Here is an 18805-nt window from a genome sequence, read left to right as displayed (position 1 = left end):
GCCTGAGAAAATTTACCTGAATTTCAAAATAGAGAACACCCAAAGTCAAGCGATCTTATGAAAATCACAGTTTCAGATTCATTGTATGAGAAAATCCTACTGTACATGTTTCTAACACTGATCTATAAAAATGTGGAATTTTGTATTTTTTTGCTCAGAAGAAAGATCATGGATGCGTGTTCATTTATTTCTTTCTTTCCCAGGGGTGATCGTATTTAACGAATGGTCCTAGAAGATCGGGAGAGGGCTCATTCGAACGGAAACCAAAAGTTCTATTGCCCTTTTTGAGCGACCGAAAATATTGGAGGCTAACTAACCACCCTCTCACGCCACTTCTTTTCCCCAGGGACATCTGATCAAAATTTTGAGATTGACATTTGATTCAGGATAGTTGAAAGGTCCAATAACTTTGGCTTTGGGGAAAAGGTGACCATCCAAAGTCCCTCAATAAAGACTGTAAATTGTGCAATTTGCCCACTGTTTATATATAGCCTAGTATTTTGTTTTTGAAAAACATGCAGAAATTTTTCGGGAGGGGGGTTCTTCCTTGGGAAGGAAAGTTTCCAGGCGGAATTTTCTATGGAAAACTATACATGGCAGGGGGGTGAGGTGATTTCCTGGCATGATTTGAAAAGCGGTCTTAAATTGGATAAGAAAACAAGTTTTTTTCAACTGAAAGTAAGGTGCAAAATTAAACCTTAAAACGAACAGAAATTATTCTGTTTATGAGGGGGGCTGCCCCTTCATCAACTCTCGCTCTTTACGTTAAAGTTTGACTTTTGTCACAATTCTTTAAGAAAGACTGCTCAAACACAAAGGTTGTTGAATTTGAATGAGAAGTATTTTTAAAAATTTTCAATACTTTTATTAGAGACAAGATATTTGATAGTAGGTACAAGAAGTTTTGATTTGAGAAACCTGTTTATTATTTAATTTATGTCCACCTTCTATGCCATATTTAGAGGACTCCTGTATATAAGGGAGGCGACTACCTCACTCAACTGTCCACTCTTTACGCTACAGTTTAACTTTTGCATAGTAATGTTTCAAAAGTGAAAATTACTCGTGGAAAAAGCTCCCCATAGGTTTTTATTTAGGGAACACAAGGCCCCCCCTAAGTCTATCGTTTCTCCGGATAAGCCGAAGCCAATTAAGTTTTGTTTCACTTTTTATAGACACTGGTGAATACATAAATCGAAGTAACCAGTCTTCACATCCAGGCAATCCCCTCAAAAAATGTTTTTTTATATGAATCAGCTACTTAACCTAACAGTAACTTAAGAAGACTCTTTCAGTCATGGGGAGGGGCTACAAAGTAGGATTTAGTAGGATTAAAGTTCTTGGTACTCATGTCTTATAGCTACCCCACTCAAGAAATGAAGTTAGGTTAATCCTAATGAAATATAACCTTTAGTTTATATAATAATATAATTTGGGCTATATATTTGCACATTAGGGGTGGGGGTGAGGGTGGAGTAACCTAACTCCCCCTAATGTCCAAATATATAGCCCTAATTATACAAGTCCATTGCATTTGGTCTAAGTTAAATGCATTGTATCATCAGTCACTTGTTTTTGTATTTATGAAACCGGTTTTCTGAGATGTAACCTAAGCGTGCTTCTTGAATGTGTTTCCAGTAAACGACAAGTACCAACTGTTTGCTTTTAAATTTAATTTCATTGTGAGGTTTGACTGCCTTTAAATTTTGAATAAGGGTACCCCCCCCCCTCCCGACGCCTAAAAAACAATTCTCAGTTGAAGAACTTGTGTGTGGTGACTATAAGACATGAGTACCAAATTTTCAATGAATGCGCTTTTAAACCTTAATATATCTTCTTATAGGACCATAAACTGCAAAATGATCCTATTTTCAAGTCTATGGTAGACCATGTGTTGGTATTCAAATTTTATAGAGGACTCCGGATAAATACCGGTGGGATATATTGGAATCAAGTTCCACTCCCCCCCCGTATTTCTAGAGTAGTTTTTAATGAATTGGCTACTAGCGCTTGTAGAGCTACAATTAATGATGAATAGACAGAACCTTCCCCCTCCCCCGTTCATTGGTCATTCCCTGATATTATTGTTATTTACGGTTAGTTGACAATGAATGAAGAAATCTGACCTAGTCAAAAACATAAAATAAATTGCTCGGCCGTTATTTATTTTTGAACTCGTATTTAATAGGATGGATTCCTACCATTTCACATTATATTCATCTTTTATTTTAATTTTGTATTTTAGTCATCTATCTTCATTTTTATTATATGCAAGATGTGCTCTCATTTATGTAAGGTTCTTCCATTTTTCAAATTTGAATGTTCTCTTTAAAATACTTATGGGCATCAAAATTAAAATGACGTATGACGTAATAAGTGAATAAACGTGAATAAGTGACGTAATAAAGTGAAAAAAAATATAAAAACGAACAAAAATGGGACCAAAATGCCAGAGGATTATTTGAAACTAACAAAATAAATGCAGACTAAAAATTCGTTAGAAAATACAGGATACAAATCCTGTATTTTTTTTTAACTGTATTCCTACATTAACTGTAAAAGACAGTTAATGTTGCGTTTTATATGTTCAACTTTAGCTTTAAAAAAACTGTCGGTACTTCTGTATTAAACGCACTCTTTTATATACTGCAATGGAAACCAGTCACGAAAAAACTGGTTTTGACGGGTTAATTTAAGACATGGCTATAGGGTAATACAATGTATAGCGTGGTTTTCATTGCGTATACGATATTTAAACTGTTGTTTTTTGGAGTTTAGAGGGAGGGGGAAGGTACCTAGGTTAAGTTAGGTTACGTAATAATATATACTATGCTTTATCCCCCCCCCCCTAATGTGCAAATATATAGCCCAAATTTGTTTCTAAACTATTATATATCAATCCTATTTTATTTTATTTCATTAGCAATAACCAAACTAGCACTATATAAAAGAGTGCGTTTAATACAGGAGTACCAAATTATCTTTGTATTTATTTTATTATTCTCTTTTCATTCTGTTTTTAGTTAGTCATTTTTGTTTATACTCTAGTGTTCTTGCCTTCTGTTTATTTATAAACAACTATTCTTATTCTTATTTAATATATATTCTTATTTTATTATTCTCTTTTCATTCTGTTTTTAGTTAGTCAATATTTTTATACTTTAGTGTTCTTGCCTTCTGTTTATTTATAAACAAATATTCTTATTCTTATTTAATATATATTCTTATTTTATTATTCTCTTTTCATTCTGTTTTTAGTTAGTCAATATTTTTATACTTTAGTATTCTTGCCTTCTGTTTATTTATAAACAGAAGTTAATTTATAAACAAATATTCTTATTCTTATTTAATATATATTCTTATTTTATTATTCTCTTTTCATTCTGTTTTTAGTTAGTCATTTTTGTTTATACTCTAGTGTTCTTGCCTTCTGTTTATTTATAAACAGAAGTTTATTTATAAACAAATATTCTTATTCTTATTTAATATATATTCTTATTTAATTATTCTCGTTTCATTCTGTTTTTAGTTAGTCAATATTTTTATACTTTAGTATTCTTGCCTTCTGTTTATTTATAAACAGAAGTTTATTTATAAACAAATATTCTTATTCTTATTTAATATATATTCTTATTTTATTATTCTCTTTTCATTCTGTTTTTAGTTAGTCAATATTTTTATACTTTAGTATTCTTGCCTTCTGTTTATTTATAAACAGAAGTTTATTTATAAACAAATATTCTTATTCTTATTTAATATATATTCTTATTTTATTATTCTCTTTTCATTCTGTTTTTAGTTAGTCAATATTTTTATACTTTAGTATTCTTGCCTTCTGTTTATTTTTATTCGTCAGGTATGGTTGGTTCAGTTTTAAATCTTTTAACTGTAGTATTACATGAACATAGCTCTGTGTTTAGTTTATCGTGTTTGATAAGGTTTTAAAACTTTGTGACTAATATTTAATTATATTTAATCTTATTTCAGTTAGTCATGGCTGATATAATAAATGGAAAAAATATCCTCCGGGTTACTTCTCAAACTTCTCTATTGGAGAAAAATCAATCAAAAGAGGCAAGTTTATTTCTCTATTAAGTGGTTCTTTAAGACGTGTCTGCACACAAAAAAGGAGGGGGGGGTAACTTTTTTGAGTTTGAAATACGAGTCTGTATGCCTGTATGATGGACCTGTATGCTTTAAGATGCTTCTTCGTTTTAATCTCTTCATTCGTAAAACAAATCTCTGGAAAGAATCTACCAGTGTTTTGTCTTGTTACAGGTTAGACAAAAAAAAAAAAAAAAAAAAAAAAAAAAAAAAAAAAAAATGTGAGAACAAGAATACTATATGACAGTATAAAGCGGAAAAAAACCTTATTATTACTACCAACTTGCTGTAGCACAAAGCTGCCCGAGGCCAACACATCTGTGCACACTCCTCTTCCGCCCCAATCTGTTGAAAGATCCCATTTCTTCGCTGCATCCACCACCTTTACTAATAATACTACCCAGGTAGGTGAAGCTATCTACTAGATCGAATTTTCCTTTACCGAACATCACCTCTTCAACCTCATTCATTCCTAGTCTAGGCGAGATTTCTCATTATTTTCTGTATTATTTCCTATGGCTTTAACACGGTTTTGACACATAGCTAAAAATGAAAGGTCAAAGCAAAAGGTTTATAAAAAGTATTCTCGACTGTTGGTGGCTTTTAGGGGTCTCACCAAAGAGAAAAGAGAGATTACTTCCCTTTAATCTGGTGGTGCTGTTTTAAAGTCGAGAGATTTCTTTTAGTACGTGTTAACGATCAAAAAATAATACACTTAAATTTCTTTAAAATATTTAATGATAAGCAATTAGCACTTTCAGTAATTAATTCAAAAGCAGTGATGAATCACTAAGCTGGCAACCGTGGGATGACGTTTCTATTACAGTTAGTCGAACAGAAATGCGACCTTGATTAGATAGTTTGGATATTTCATTTTTTTTAATTTTCCAAAATATGTTTTTTTTATGTAATCACATCATTGGTAAATCACGAAAGAATTAGATAATTTATGCAAGTTTACGACTTAAGATGGCGACTATTATTTCATAACTAATTAGTTAATAACATATTAGTTATATTAACATATTAGTTATAACTAGGCAGATTGTGGTTATTCTTTAGAAAAAATTGATTTTTTGTACCTTTTAAAATAAGGCTGGATAAGAAACAATAAGAAAAAAAAAGGTCAGAGGATGTCTGGAAAAGGGAAGATTTTCCACGAAAGTTGAAAGTAGTTCTATGATGTAAGACTGTCCATTATTATACTATCAAAATTGGTTCCGACTGATCATTTTGGATGTACTGGCCGGGGGTTGTGCACTCTGCATTACCTGATGTACATCTGGAGGCGCTCCTTGTTCTTCCATGTCTGGCATATTTCTTCCAAGCTACGATTCTTGTTTCCACCCCATATATTAGCCATAATCAGTAGATTAATAATTATAAATGCGTAGAAGAATATTGTTTTGGGGTAAACTAATTTAAAGGCAAAATAGCTTATTGTCCGTTCATCAGAAATATGTTGTAGCCCATTAAGTAAGTAAGTAAGTATGACGGCACTAGACCCTTAAGATCCAAACCGGCGGTGCTGATCTCCGTTTCGTGGCCCTTCAGCCATGAAGTGCAATGGGGGACTGGGGGCCAGCCATCCTGTGCTTTCGCGCACCCTTCCTGCTTACCTTCCCCAGATTTCCCCAGGTACCCATTTAGAGCTGGGTTGACTCTGGCTAAGCTTACAAGGTCATACCACTGACCCGCGTCCCAAACCAAGAAACTGGCCACGCCAGGGATCGAACCCGTGCCCCTTGGACAAAGAAATCTCAACCCAGCGCACGTCCACTTAGCCAGACGGCTCAATTGTAGCCCATTGCGTTATATTATCACTTCCCAAAGCCTTTTCATTTTCTTTATGCGCTTCTTATATACGGACGTCTGCGTGAACCTGTGAGTTAGTGTTTTCAGGGTGGTCAAGATGTTCGTTCGCGTTTTACCCAAGTATCATTATTTTAGTCGAGTGCACTTGTGCATGTATTGCAGGCATTAGAAAATTTACCAGAAGTGCCAAATTCGTACCAGAAGGATCGCAAGATTCTGATTTTACTCGACATGTTTTCATTTACTGTCAGTGATGCATTGGAAAATGATAAAATACCATTATCCCTTCTGATAACTTTATATCGGTGGAAAAGGTCTTTGATTAGTTGAGAATGATGTCATGCGATTACTCATCCAATCAAAGTAAATTTTCCTTTTAGCTCGAAATTTTGCGCTTCTGGTACAGCTTCTAATACCCGCCAAACATACGCATGCGCATTGACAGTGCGCCAGTGCACTGGTCCAAAGTAGCAATACTTGTGTTTTCCGTTTCAAAATGACCACGATACTCGTCAATCGTGTTGGCCACCGTGATTGTGATGTAGCTAATTGACAATGTTCAGTTAAGTGCCGTCGTACACTACGTCGTCACTGGCTAATAATTATTGTTATTGAGTCAAATGACCAGAGGGAAATTTTATGCATAAAAATGGAAAACATGGTTGCTCTTTAACGAAAACCAACTTTTGTATTGGTATTCGCCAGAAAGTGTAAATTTATACTTCAAATATGGCCAATTATTTATTTTGGAGTAGAAATAGGGGGCTCATCCAGAAGCTAAGTTCTGATAGAAGATAATAAATTTTGCCAAAAGAAAGTAACTATGCGACGTTGCTCTGGATTTTGTTGGCTTTTGTCTCTGACTGAAAGAAAAATTCTATGTTATTCGTAGAATGAAAAGATTTTTGCTTAACAAAAAGCTTTTTGTGTAGGTTCAATAAAAAAAAATTCTGGGTGGAAAGGCTAATTTTACAACCCTGATTAATGAATGACGCGAAGTCCGGCAGCTGCAAAAAAGTATGGATCCTGTCAGATCCTAGCTTAAGATTTCTCTTTTTTCTCAGGCTGTAGCTGATCCGCAATCACCCACGAGCCCAGTATGTTCCAACAGTCTTTTCCCGTCACATTTACGCGAGAGCTCTTTCGACATCTGGCTTCATCCCACTCGTTCATTATCAAACTCAATTGGCAGTAGTTGCTCCATGCTGGCCAACAGTGCCATATCTTTAAATGATGACCAAAGCACCGCAGGTAGTGCCAAAAATACTGAACAAACAAGTCTCTTTTCATCGTGGCACGATGCTGCAAAACAAACGCCAGAGTTGAAATCACCATCAGCTTTTCAAAGACCATCATCACCGTCCTCATGTAAATCTTTTGAGGTTTTGAAATGGGTAGCTGATGAAGAACATAACTCAAATGATGAAGATGAACTGCAGCATGTAGATGAAGTCGAAGCTATGATGAATGCAGCTAGTCAAACAACATTGCCTGAAGAGGTAATGATTGGAAAAAGTTTTTTTTTCTAATGTTATGAAGAAGTTATGCGTACTAAATGCGTTTTAGTCTCACTGGGGTTGCTTATGTAATTAGTTAAGGCCTTTCTGCTATAGATAAAAACAGGTACATATTAGCGGAAAAAGTTGGAGTTAGTAAGAATAACAACAAAATTCACGTGCGGAATGAATTAAATACTAGGGTAAAACTGTAGCTAAAAAAATAACGTCAGTTATATCCTGTTACCCTGCATTTTATAGGGTCTTAAGGGTACATAATCGTGGATACTAGTCATGGCGTTTTTTGTTTAAGTCCCTATAATATGTAACGATAATATTTTGTTTGAATACCAAGGACTAGTAATCATGCTTGGTGAATAGGTAAGCATGTAAACCTACGTTCTAGGACCTAGAACCACTGGACGTTCTACATTCTACTGCGTTCTGGTAATCCTAGAACGCTGAAGCATGCTGACTCTCCCCGTCTTCGATGAGCTTATTGGAATCGATTTTTGTAGCTTTTGGCCACTGTATATAAATATAAGACAGTATTATCATTCCTTGGACCGAGATGCAAGTGCTCCGGAGAACACTTAAACCACTATAAACATAAGCGACATTCGATTTTTTCACGGGTAGACAAGTCAGATTTCTCTTGAACGCGAAACTTGGCTTCACCTTTGTAACACTAAATTTTAAAGAATCTAATCTTAAATTAATTTGTTCTAATACATATATAAAAATCGATAATTAGCAGTGCAATGCTATTATTAGATGTTTTAAGGAATTACAAGTAAGTTTCGAGTTGATTTGAAAGGCATTTTGAGAAAGTTTCTGCCAAAATACGTGTTCCAGTGTAATATGACCGCTGATGACAGATCAAATGAGAGGAGCTGTTTGTACACGCTCATATATATATATATATATATATATATATATATATATATATATATATATATATATATATATATATATATATATATATATATATATATATATATATATATATATATATATATATATATATATATATATATATATATATATATATATATATAGAAAGTTTTTTAATAAAGAAAGTTTTTAAAGATAAGTAAAGGCCATATTAGTAAAATTTAAGAAATATTTTAGAAATTGTGCCGTAAAAGGTCTAAGATTATACAGACTCAGCGGTAAGAAATACAATTTTATTTATATTTTGGTAAACAAACTGGAAGAATATTTCATAACAGGAGCTTTTCTATCGTAAAGCTCCGTAAAATTTTGGATCTGCCACTAAAATGACTGATGTTCTTCAATTTTCTGAAAACTCACTAAGAATTTCACGAAAAACACTTCTTAACAGACGTCTGGTATTTTCTTTGATAGGGTTATTTCACCAGTTGTTCGAAGAAGAACAAAGATCCTATTTAAATTTTGAATGACATTTTTATGGCCCCAAAAAAAGAGCATAAACGAGGAAAAATTAAATGAAATTAATATTAAAAGGAAAATAAAATTGAATGGAAATTAAAGGGAACATTTTTCCTTGCCAATAAAAAAACAATAAGAAAAAGTTTTGACGCTCCATGGCGCAATATTACTATCTAAAACCACAGATGATTGTGAAACCTAATAGATAATCTGTGCTAAAAGTGTTAGGTTGCCTTTGTGGTAAAAAATTTTGCGGCAAATTTCAAATAGTCCCGCCACTTCGTGGATCCCTCTCCACTATGAAATTCCCCTTATTCTTCACATTTAAATAGCGACCGTATTCAAATTTAAAAGTATTCGAAAAGCAAAGTTAGAATTATTAACTTCTCCATTGGGCATTGTTTGACAAAGAATATCCATCAAACTGAACAATTCTTGGCATCTTTATTGTAGAAACCCTAAATGCAATGATTCCATTTCTGTCTTATTTGCAGATGTAGAGGGTGTATTAATTTCCATTTTTGAAAGTCTTAAAACAAGAGAATCTAATATTTAACTGATAGATTCTAGAAAGTAAAAGCACCTTAAATATTCGGGAAAAAAATTGACCTTGGAAAATGTGTCAAAACAGGAAGCATAGAACATTTTTCAATTTTGCTATTAACAAGGCTCACATTTTACTTGATGATAATGTTTCAAAGGCAGTATATTTGGATATATATTAATATGGAATATATTAGGAATTGTAATAGACCCCTATTTTTCTCATTTTCCTCATGTTAAAAGCGAGCATTGATTAATTGTAGAAAAAAATTATCTGATCAGAGTAAAGAGCAAATTTGACACTTTAAACGAGCAACAGTTTTAAAGTTACTTAATAAAGTATGGTTTTTCCCAAACTATTGGGGGGGCAACTGCCCCCTTAGCCCCCCCCCTCAATGACATCACTGGCTGACACATAGCTGAATTTTTGCTCAATTAATCCTAACAAATTCCCACTAGAACATTCTTTTTAGTGGCCATTGGGGAGTAAACGGGCCACCTGAAATCAAACGGGCCACCTGTATATATATATATATATATAATATATATATATATATATATATATATATATATATATATATATATATATATATATATATATATATATATATATATATATATATATATATATATATATATATACTTAGGTAATTTCGGAGACCACACTGCCTTTCCATGACGACAAATTTGAAAAGAATTAGAAAATTAAAGAATATGTAGTTTATTTGATTTTGTGTATAAACTATGGTTTTAAATTGTTTTAGTTTAGTTTTACTACTGATTACTACTACTGACGCACCCAGGCTACAAGAAAACTAAGAAAAACGGTGTCATTTGGCTCTCTATTGCTCTACAGCTCTCAGAAGAGGGTATGAGCTTAATACCCTTCTTGATGTTTTGATGATAGCCACGGGGGATATCCACCATAAGGGGGGAGCATGTAGTGATAAGGAAAGAGGGGCTTCAGCGTTCCAACAGCGTCCCGCCTCCCACAGAAGATCTGTCCAAATATATCACCTGAAATCTCAAAAGTTTTCGATTTTTTATTTTTATTCTGAGCTGGTTCTTTCTAAATAAAGCTGTCTATATAATGCACAAGAGTAAAAAAATAATAAAAAGGAAAACGAACCAAAAATAACGAGGACTTCGATAATGCAATATTTCCACAAAACTTGACAAATAGTTAAAACGAGCCAAAAATAACGAGGACTTTCCACAAAATTTGACTTATGCCACATTTGCAATGATATTTTAGTGATACTTCAATATAGCTAGTGCTAATTTAAGCCTATCAAATTAGCACTAGCTAAATCTCGATATTAGTTCAGCCTCATTGTGAATGGGTCCTTTGACAATGCAATGTACATAGTGTCAGTAAATTTTGTGACCAAGATAACTGAGCAAAACGAATGTGTCGTAACTAACGTGTTTCGGTTTTGATTCACTTAGTATCGCCAACATGGTATATGCAAATTATACCTGTTAATTGAAGCGTCAAGGCCGGGTACAACATGGAAGAAGAATTATTCCTTTTATTTAAAACTGTAAAAAATTAAGGATGACAGATTGCCAAAGATCTTTCTTGTCGGCCAACCATCTAGGGTCAAACGAAAAGCAGGTCGTCTCTGAACTGGGTGGCAGGGTATCGTAAGGAAAGATCTCAGGGAAGTTGGAACTTCTTGAGAGGGTGTAAAGAGGAGGGGTTTTGATTAGATTGAAATGAAGGAGGAGCGTGCATAGCTGTTTTGGTCTCAGGTGGCTTGGTGCTACAGTTATGGTTCGTTTACACATTGCGAAAATCCATGCGGAAATCCGTCCGTTTCTTTTCGAACTATGGCTAAAATAACGCTGCGTTTTAAGGCAAAGATGTCAAATTATTGTCAAATAGATGTCAAATCTAGATCACGCAACAGCAACAGCGTGATCTAGAGTCAAAGGGTTGAAAGGACTTATTGGTAGCCATATGGTGGATATCCCCTGTGGCTATCATCAAAACATCAAGAAGGGTATTAAGCTCATACCCTCTTCTGAGAGCTGTAGAGCAATAGAGAGCCAAATGACACCGTTTTTCTTAGTTTTCTTGTAGCCTGGGTGCGCAAGATCATATAAGCTGGGGTAGCTACCCCCCTTAATACCTTGCTCTTCACGCGAAAGTTTTTTTGGAACTTTTAAATAAGGCTCTTATTCTAATTAAACGGGCCTTTTGTTTCAGGAGTCATTCTTAAAGAATTGGGAAAGAAAATAAAACTTTATTGTAAGACTCTTTACTTACAGTTACCTCGAACTGTTAAAAAAAAAAAAAAATTATGAACAATGACAATAAACTTTGCTGAAAATGAATGTCTGTGCTAAATATTCTTAATTTAGTTGTTGATAGCTAATAATTTGTCGATATAGCTATGTGGAAAGGTTTGCAGAATAAAATAAAATTCAAATTGTTTTGCGAAAGGAATTAAAAATCGCTATTAAAAAAAAGACATTTAAAAAAAAGAAAATTTCTAATCATGAAATATAATGTTTTATATGCGTTTGATTGTTTATATTTAACAGGGTCCATGCTGTCATCCCCTTCTTCTTAATTATTCCAATTATACAACAAAGATTCATTTCATTTCGTCTGCTCAGTTTTATTTTTTATTTAGTGTTGGTATTGTTTAGCAGCATGGCCTCGTAGGCTTAGCTTTTCAAGTGCTGCTGATTAATATTATTATTTTGATTTATGAGAAATTATTGTACTACTACTAGTAATGTATCCCTGAATCCATATCGAAAATGGGACAAAAACTATTGATAACTTACCTGTAGATACCGTAAAACAAAAGAAACAAAGAAGCTAACCGTCTGATTTTTAGAGATCGTTTGCTAGAATAAAATCACTTCAAATTCCATGAACGTACTCCTCCGCTTCTGATAGTATCTTAAGCTACACTCCTGAATTCCTTACAGTGTGAAATAGTTAGACCGCGGGAACAACCTTGAATCTATAATCCAACATAGTATAACCTCTGTTTATCACTTTTTAATGGTGATTTTCGTACAAACAGGGGGATTATGTGTTTGAAGGCAACTCAAAAGCTACTGGAAGTTTAGTCGCCAGTCAGATTAGTCGTGCGACTTCATCGCTTCATCTTGACGAGGAACCAATTGTGGGAACCGTGCTTTATAGCAATAATGGCCTTACTTACTATAAGACTGTTAGTAGTCCAACTGCAAGTCAAATAACTCTTCAATCATCACTTCGACTAAGTGATGAAAACTTATTCAACCCAGCAACTGAGAAAAATGAACCTGCATTAATGACCGGGTAAGTTTTTTTCTTTTCCTCTATTGTGTCTTGAAAAATTATCTTTTTTCTCTTTGATTTCTAAATAATTCATTCAATGGCTTCCATTTTAGCCCACTTTTCATCTATTGGGTCACACTCTCTGTTCTTCATTTCTCCCATTCTTTCTCTTTCCCTCTTTTTTATTTTTTTTCCTCCCTCATTCTGTCTTTCCTCTCTCTTCCTTCTTTCTTGACTTCTGTCTTTCATCTTTATTTCTCTCTCTATTTCTTTCTTTTTCTTTCTCGGTCTTTTACACTCTCTCGCTATATTTGTCACTTCCCCCTCTCTTACTCTTTCCCTCTCTTATGTTGGTAAAACTTTTAATGACAATTTATAGTTCTAAAATAATCTGTTATACTATCTAATTTGTTATTGCTTTATTGGTAAATTATTCCTACTAACAACTTATCTCAGCACATAGGACAACACAGATGCAGATGCTCCTCCTCCACCAACCTATTGTCTTCATAGCTTCACTCTTTACTCCATAATTTTGAAGTTTATACTTCTTTTATAACTTTCTTATGACGTCTTCCCTTTCCCCAGGACGTCTTTTTTTTCTTTTTTTTTTTCTTTTTTTTTTTTTTTTTTGCTCCAAGTGAATTTCCAAAAGGTTCACTTTTTGTCAGCATAATTGGGTATTATTCGTAAAACATGACCTAACTGTCTTAGTCTTTCTTTTGTTTACCCCTAGAAAGTGATTACCAAAATTTTTGATTACTGTTTGATGTGGGCTCATTCAAACTAGTACCTGTAAATGTCCTTAGCAATACTTTTGGTAAACGTTTCATTCTTCAACCTTCTAAAGCCCTCGAGGTCCAGAGCCATGCTTGGTCAATTATCCCTTTCATGGAACCTTTGATATAGCAATACATGCATAGCGTGCTTAATCAATTGACAAAGCACCATTCAAGGCACCTTTTTAAAGCACCATTCAAGGCACCTTTTTAAAGCACCATTCAAGGCACCTTTTTAAAGCACCATTCAAGGCACCTTCTTAAAGCACCATTCAAGGCACCTTTTTAAAGCACCATTCAAGGCACCTTTTTAAAGAACCATTCAAGGCACCTTTTTAAAGCACCATTCAAGGCACCTTTTAAAGCACCATTCAAGGCACCTTTTTAAAGCACCATTCAAGGCACCTTTTTAAAGCACCATTCAAGGCACCTTTTTAAAGCACCATTCAAGGCACCTTTTTAAAGCACCATTCAAGGCACCTTTTTAAAGCACCATTCAAGGCACCTTATTAAAGCACCATTCAAGGCACCCTAGGTTCAGATCTGTGCTTGGGTAATTGTTTATTTCACGGAACCTTATATGTAGTAACAGATACATACCACACCCGGTCAATAGTAATACCTTTACCTTTATGGTACTGATGATTACTTGCTTTAATTTTTTACCATTTTCGGCTTGATGCAACAATGCTCATATTGATGATGTATATTCAGTATTTGGGAGTTTAAAAATTAAAATATTTTACGTACCTACAGTGCAGTTTATAATTGAGTTTTTGTTTCTCGTCTTTGTAATTTGTTCGATTTTTTTTTTTTGATACTCCGCCTTTTGTACTTTTTTTTTTGACGAGTGATAAATAACTAATAATAGTAATACCTTTCATTGAACCTGAGATATAGCAATGCATGCATAGCATGCTTGGTCAATTGTCAAAGCACCCACGGTTTCAGAGACATGCTCGATCCATTGTCCCTTTCGTGGAACCTTAGATGTCTCATTGGAACGGAAATTAAAAGTTCTAGTGCCCTTTTTAAGTGACCAAAAAAATGGAGGGCACCTAGGCCTCCTCCCCCGCTCATTTTTTTCCCAAAGTACCCTGATCAAAATTTTGAGATAGCCATTTTGTTCAGCATGGCCGAAAATATGATAACTATGTCTTTTAGGATGACTTAATCCCCCAAAGTCCCCGGGGGGAGGACTGAAAGTTATGAACTTTACCCAATGGCATACAGGCATGGCATCAGTTTATAATTTTAATTTTCTATCATCATTTGGTGAGTAAATTTACACGTCCATTTCGTCTTATAGATATACAAAGAAGGGAGTCATCTAGGAAAATATATCGATTTTGGGTCAAAGATGCACCCTTTTTGTTCTTTTTTTCCTTCCTTCCTTCTAGAAAAATCCTCCTGTTATCCCTCCCTCCTGTTGAAGACGTAACCTCTATCCACCTGTGATCAGTTTTTTTGTGCATGTAATATCTAGTATAAAAAAAAAAAAAAATCTGAATGGAAGGAGGGGTTTTTAGGTGTGTTGGTAAGTGGAATGAGCTGTTGTTCTTAAGGGTTGTTGCGACCAGGATCCGAGCAAGTGCACAGTTTTCTTTTTCTATTTCTTTACTTCTCTCTTTAAGTTTTATTCTTATGTCTAAGGGGTTACTCCAAGGAAGAGCAAGTTTCAGGAGAGTTATATTGCAAGTGTTTTATTGTATCGCTTTTTTTGTTGATTTTTTTTAATAACCCTTTAAAAGTTATAAAAAAGAAAAACGTTTTTTGGCCATTTTGATTTGCCATTTCAAAATTTGCTATTACTTTATTTTAGGTCTTGCATGACTAATGGCGGAGGCTCGACAAGAACAACAAATCGAACTGATTTAACTGATACATTGATTGCCCACGAAGAACAACTGAAGCAGATTTGTGAAGCAGCAATTGCAAAAGCAGCCAGTCAAAGTGGGCCACCGGGGTGGTTTACTGAATACATGGAAGGAGTTAGTATTTTATTTTATTTTTTATTTTGTTATTTTTTCTTATTATTATCTTAGTTTATTATTATTTTCTTAGTTAAAACTAGTTATTTATTTATCTTTGTTTATATTATACACATTTATTTATTTACTGGGCTATATTAATGTTTCATTTAATTAAGTTATTTATAATAATAAGTTTCTTAGTTATTATTATTTTCTTGGTTTATTATGATTTACTTTATTTTCTGTTTCTTTCTTCATTTTCTTCCTTCTGAATGTCAACAAAACTTTTTTTTTCCTTGGATTTAGCCACCGTTGCCAGTCAATTTTTTTCAATTTAATGCAATGTTTGATGATGGGAGTTTAGGTTAGATTTGGTTTGGTTAGACGAGGTTAGGTTGGTTTAGGCTAGCTTAAATTAGGTTTTTAACCCATTTCTGATATTTAGAACCAAATTTAACCTAACCTAATCTAAACTGACATAATCTAACCTAACTTTGACTTTTACCATCATAGGTTGCATAAGACTGAAAAACCTGACTCGCAGAGCTTATTGAATCAAAGCAGAGAAAAATGACATATATATATATATATATATATATATATATATATATATATATATATATATATATATATATATATATATATATATATATATATATATATATATATATATATATATATATATATATATATATATATATATATATATATATATATTACTAATTTTACCTACAATAAATTTTACTACAGTTGTTCCTTAGTGTATCGAATTCCTTGGTAATCGAAGTTTTTCAATTCCCCTTGAATTCTCTTATCTCTACAATGTTAATTTTACGTCTACATATAGAAGTAATTGTTGTATATCAAATTTTGATGGTTTTTACTCATGTCAAATCACCTCTATATGTCGAACTTTTGAATAAAAACCTCTGTATATCGAAGAAATTTCTTTAAAAGTAGACATGTATCAGTGACCCGAATATTCAATCGACCTCTGTCGGACGATGACAATGAGATCGTCTGACGGGACGGGAAATCACAACATGTAGACAAACAACCGTATGACGTATGACGGTGACATAAAAAAACATCGTATGACGATGACGTAAAAAATATCGTATGACGATGACGGGAAATCACAACATGTAGACAAACAACCGTATGACTTATGACGATGACATAAAAAACATCGTATGACGTATGACGACGACGATGACGTAAAAAATATCGTATGACGATGACGGGAAATCACAACATGTAGACAAACAACCGTATGACGATGACATAAAAAACATCGTATTACTATGACGTATGACGATGACGTAAAAACATCGTTTGACGATGACGGGAAATCACAACATGTAGACAAACAATTTCAGAATTTTTAAAAGTAATGTTTATTTTTTTGTATTTTGGTCGATGGACTAATATTGCACACTAGGTAAAATAAAAAGCGTTTACTGTAGGCATATGTAGTCTGTATTTGTCTTAAATCTTGCAATAATATTTTAAAATATATATTATGCTCATATATTTTACATATTATATATTATACTCAAGAAAATCTTGGTCCTTATTTTGACTCCTAAAACCAATGAAAACTTTTATCGAAATAATTTTTGTGTTCAGATATAGTTTGTATATTTGATTAAAAGTTATTCAAACAATCTTATGTTGTTAATAAGTGTTTTGAAATTCTTTTAATGATTTTGTCAGTTAAAGTATAATTTTTAATTGCTTGTTGTTTGCTAATTAGTTTTCAATTAATTATTAGTGTTAATTAATTGTTGCTTGTTAATCAATTGTTTGTTAACGTCTCCTAGGACATATGGATTATCGTAAAAACTAAGTATTTTTTGATCTCATGATTTATCGATGCTGTTGTTAACTTCTATATATCTATGTCGGAAATCACTTTGATATATCGAACCTCAATAAATCGAAGTCCTCGATACAACAAATTTTCTTTTTCCCCTGTTAGATTTGATGCATCAAGGTTTCATTATAGTAAATAGTGACGAAAAACGTTGCATAACGTTATAGACCAGTAATTTTAAAGGAAATAGCAAAAAAGGCATTTTTCAATGAAATACCCTAAAAAGTTATTGTTAAAAATATGGGGGGGGGGGGGTCAAAAACCAATATATACATGTAGGCTAATTAGAAAACAAATTCCTGTCCACAGAAAAAAAATACAAAGGTTACATTTCTAGAAGCTGATGTGGTCCGATTGGATTTCTAAATGCAGCCACGTCAGGAAAAGATTATTCTTGAAACGTTTTGTATACAATCCCTCTAATTAAGCTTTTGCGTTATTTTTTCGAAAATACCATTCAGCCAAGGATTTTTTTGCCCTTTGTAAGTTGTAAAACGCAAGAGAGGGCACAATATTAGCGCTTTTTTACTTATTATGATCATATAAAGGGCTGAATTTGTTTTTACTGACAGTTTTGGGGGCAGATACTAATGGCAAACAATTAACCCAAAGAGCCCTCCCTCCACAGATAAAAAAAAAATACAGGTCAAATCCCCCACAGCTGGCGTGGTCCGAGCGGATTCGTAAGTACAGCTACGTCGTAAAAAATTGGTCTGGTACGTTTTGTACACAATCCCTCTAATTAATCATTTCCTGTATTTTTTCAAAAATACCACACAGCAAATATTTGTAGCCTTATTAAAACTTGTTTAAACTTGTATTAAAACGTGTCTAAAACTTGTATTTTTATGTATTTTGTTTTTGTACGTGTACATTTGTCTTGTTTGTCTTTTTCTTGTATTTTTATGTACTCCGACTCTTTTGTTTGATTTTGACGGGTAATATATTATTATTATTATTATCATTATTAATTCATAAAACGTAAGAGGGGGTTACAATATTAGCCCCTTTTGCTTCTCATGATCATATAAAGGGTTGAATCTATTGTTACTTACCATTTTGGGGGCAGATTCTGATGAAAAACAATTCACGCAAAGAGCCCCCCCCCCTCCAGAAAAAATACAAAGGTCAAATCCCCAACAGCTGGCATGGTCCGAGCGGATTGGGACCACTGATTCGACGTACATTCATGTCGTGAAAAAATCATTCCTGATACCTTTGGTATACAATCTCTCTAAAGAAAGATTTGCAGTATTTTCCCCAAAATACCATACAACAAAGGATTTTCTGCCTTTTGTAAGTCATAAAAGGTAAGAGGTAGCACAATATTAGCGCCCTCTCGTTATTACGATCAGAGACGTACGCAGGGGGGGGGCCCCCGGGCCTGCCCCCCCCCCCCCCGAAATCTCATGATTTTTTTCACTTCCCCATAATTTTCTGATTTTTCTCACAGAATAATGGGTTTGAAGGATTTGCCCCCCCCCCCCGAAACAAATTCCTGCGTACGTGCCTGATTACGATCC

General features: G+C 33.6%; 1 protein-coding gene across 3 annotated transcripts in view; it reads left to right on the top strand.

The window, feature by feature from the left end:
• LOC148947450 (uncharacterized) overlaps window positions 1-18805 on the top strand; it is a 53983-nt gene that overhangs the window by 12557 nt on the left and 22621 nt on the right. For all 3 annotated transcript variants that reach the window (XM_089095267.1, XM_089095268.1, XM_089095269.1), the window contains exons 2-5: window positions 3988-4074; window positions 6984-7418; window positions 12416-12675; window positions 15256-15424. In XM_089095267.1, the coding sequence (XP_088951393.1) occupies window positions 3994-4074; window positions 6984-7418; window positions 12416-12675; window positions 15256-15424 (945 nt within the window). In that variant the 5' untranslated portion in view covers window positions 3988-3993. The remainder of the gene's footprint in view (window positions 1-3987; window positions 4075-6983; window positions 7419-12415; window positions 12676-15255; window positions 15425-18805) is intronic.

This window comes from Artemia sp. Qi Xiang Cuo, chromosome 10 (genome assembly GCF_049724085.1).
Source record: "Artemia sp. Qi Xiang Cuo chromosome 10, ASM4972408v1, whole genome shotgun sequence".
NCBI lineage: Eukaryota > Metazoa > Arthropoda > Branchiopoda > Anostraca > Artemiidae > Artemia > Artemia sp. Qi Xiang Cuo.
The sequence above is the reverse complement of the archived record's forward strand: the minus strand, read 5'-3'. Positions and strand labels throughout refer to the sequence as shown.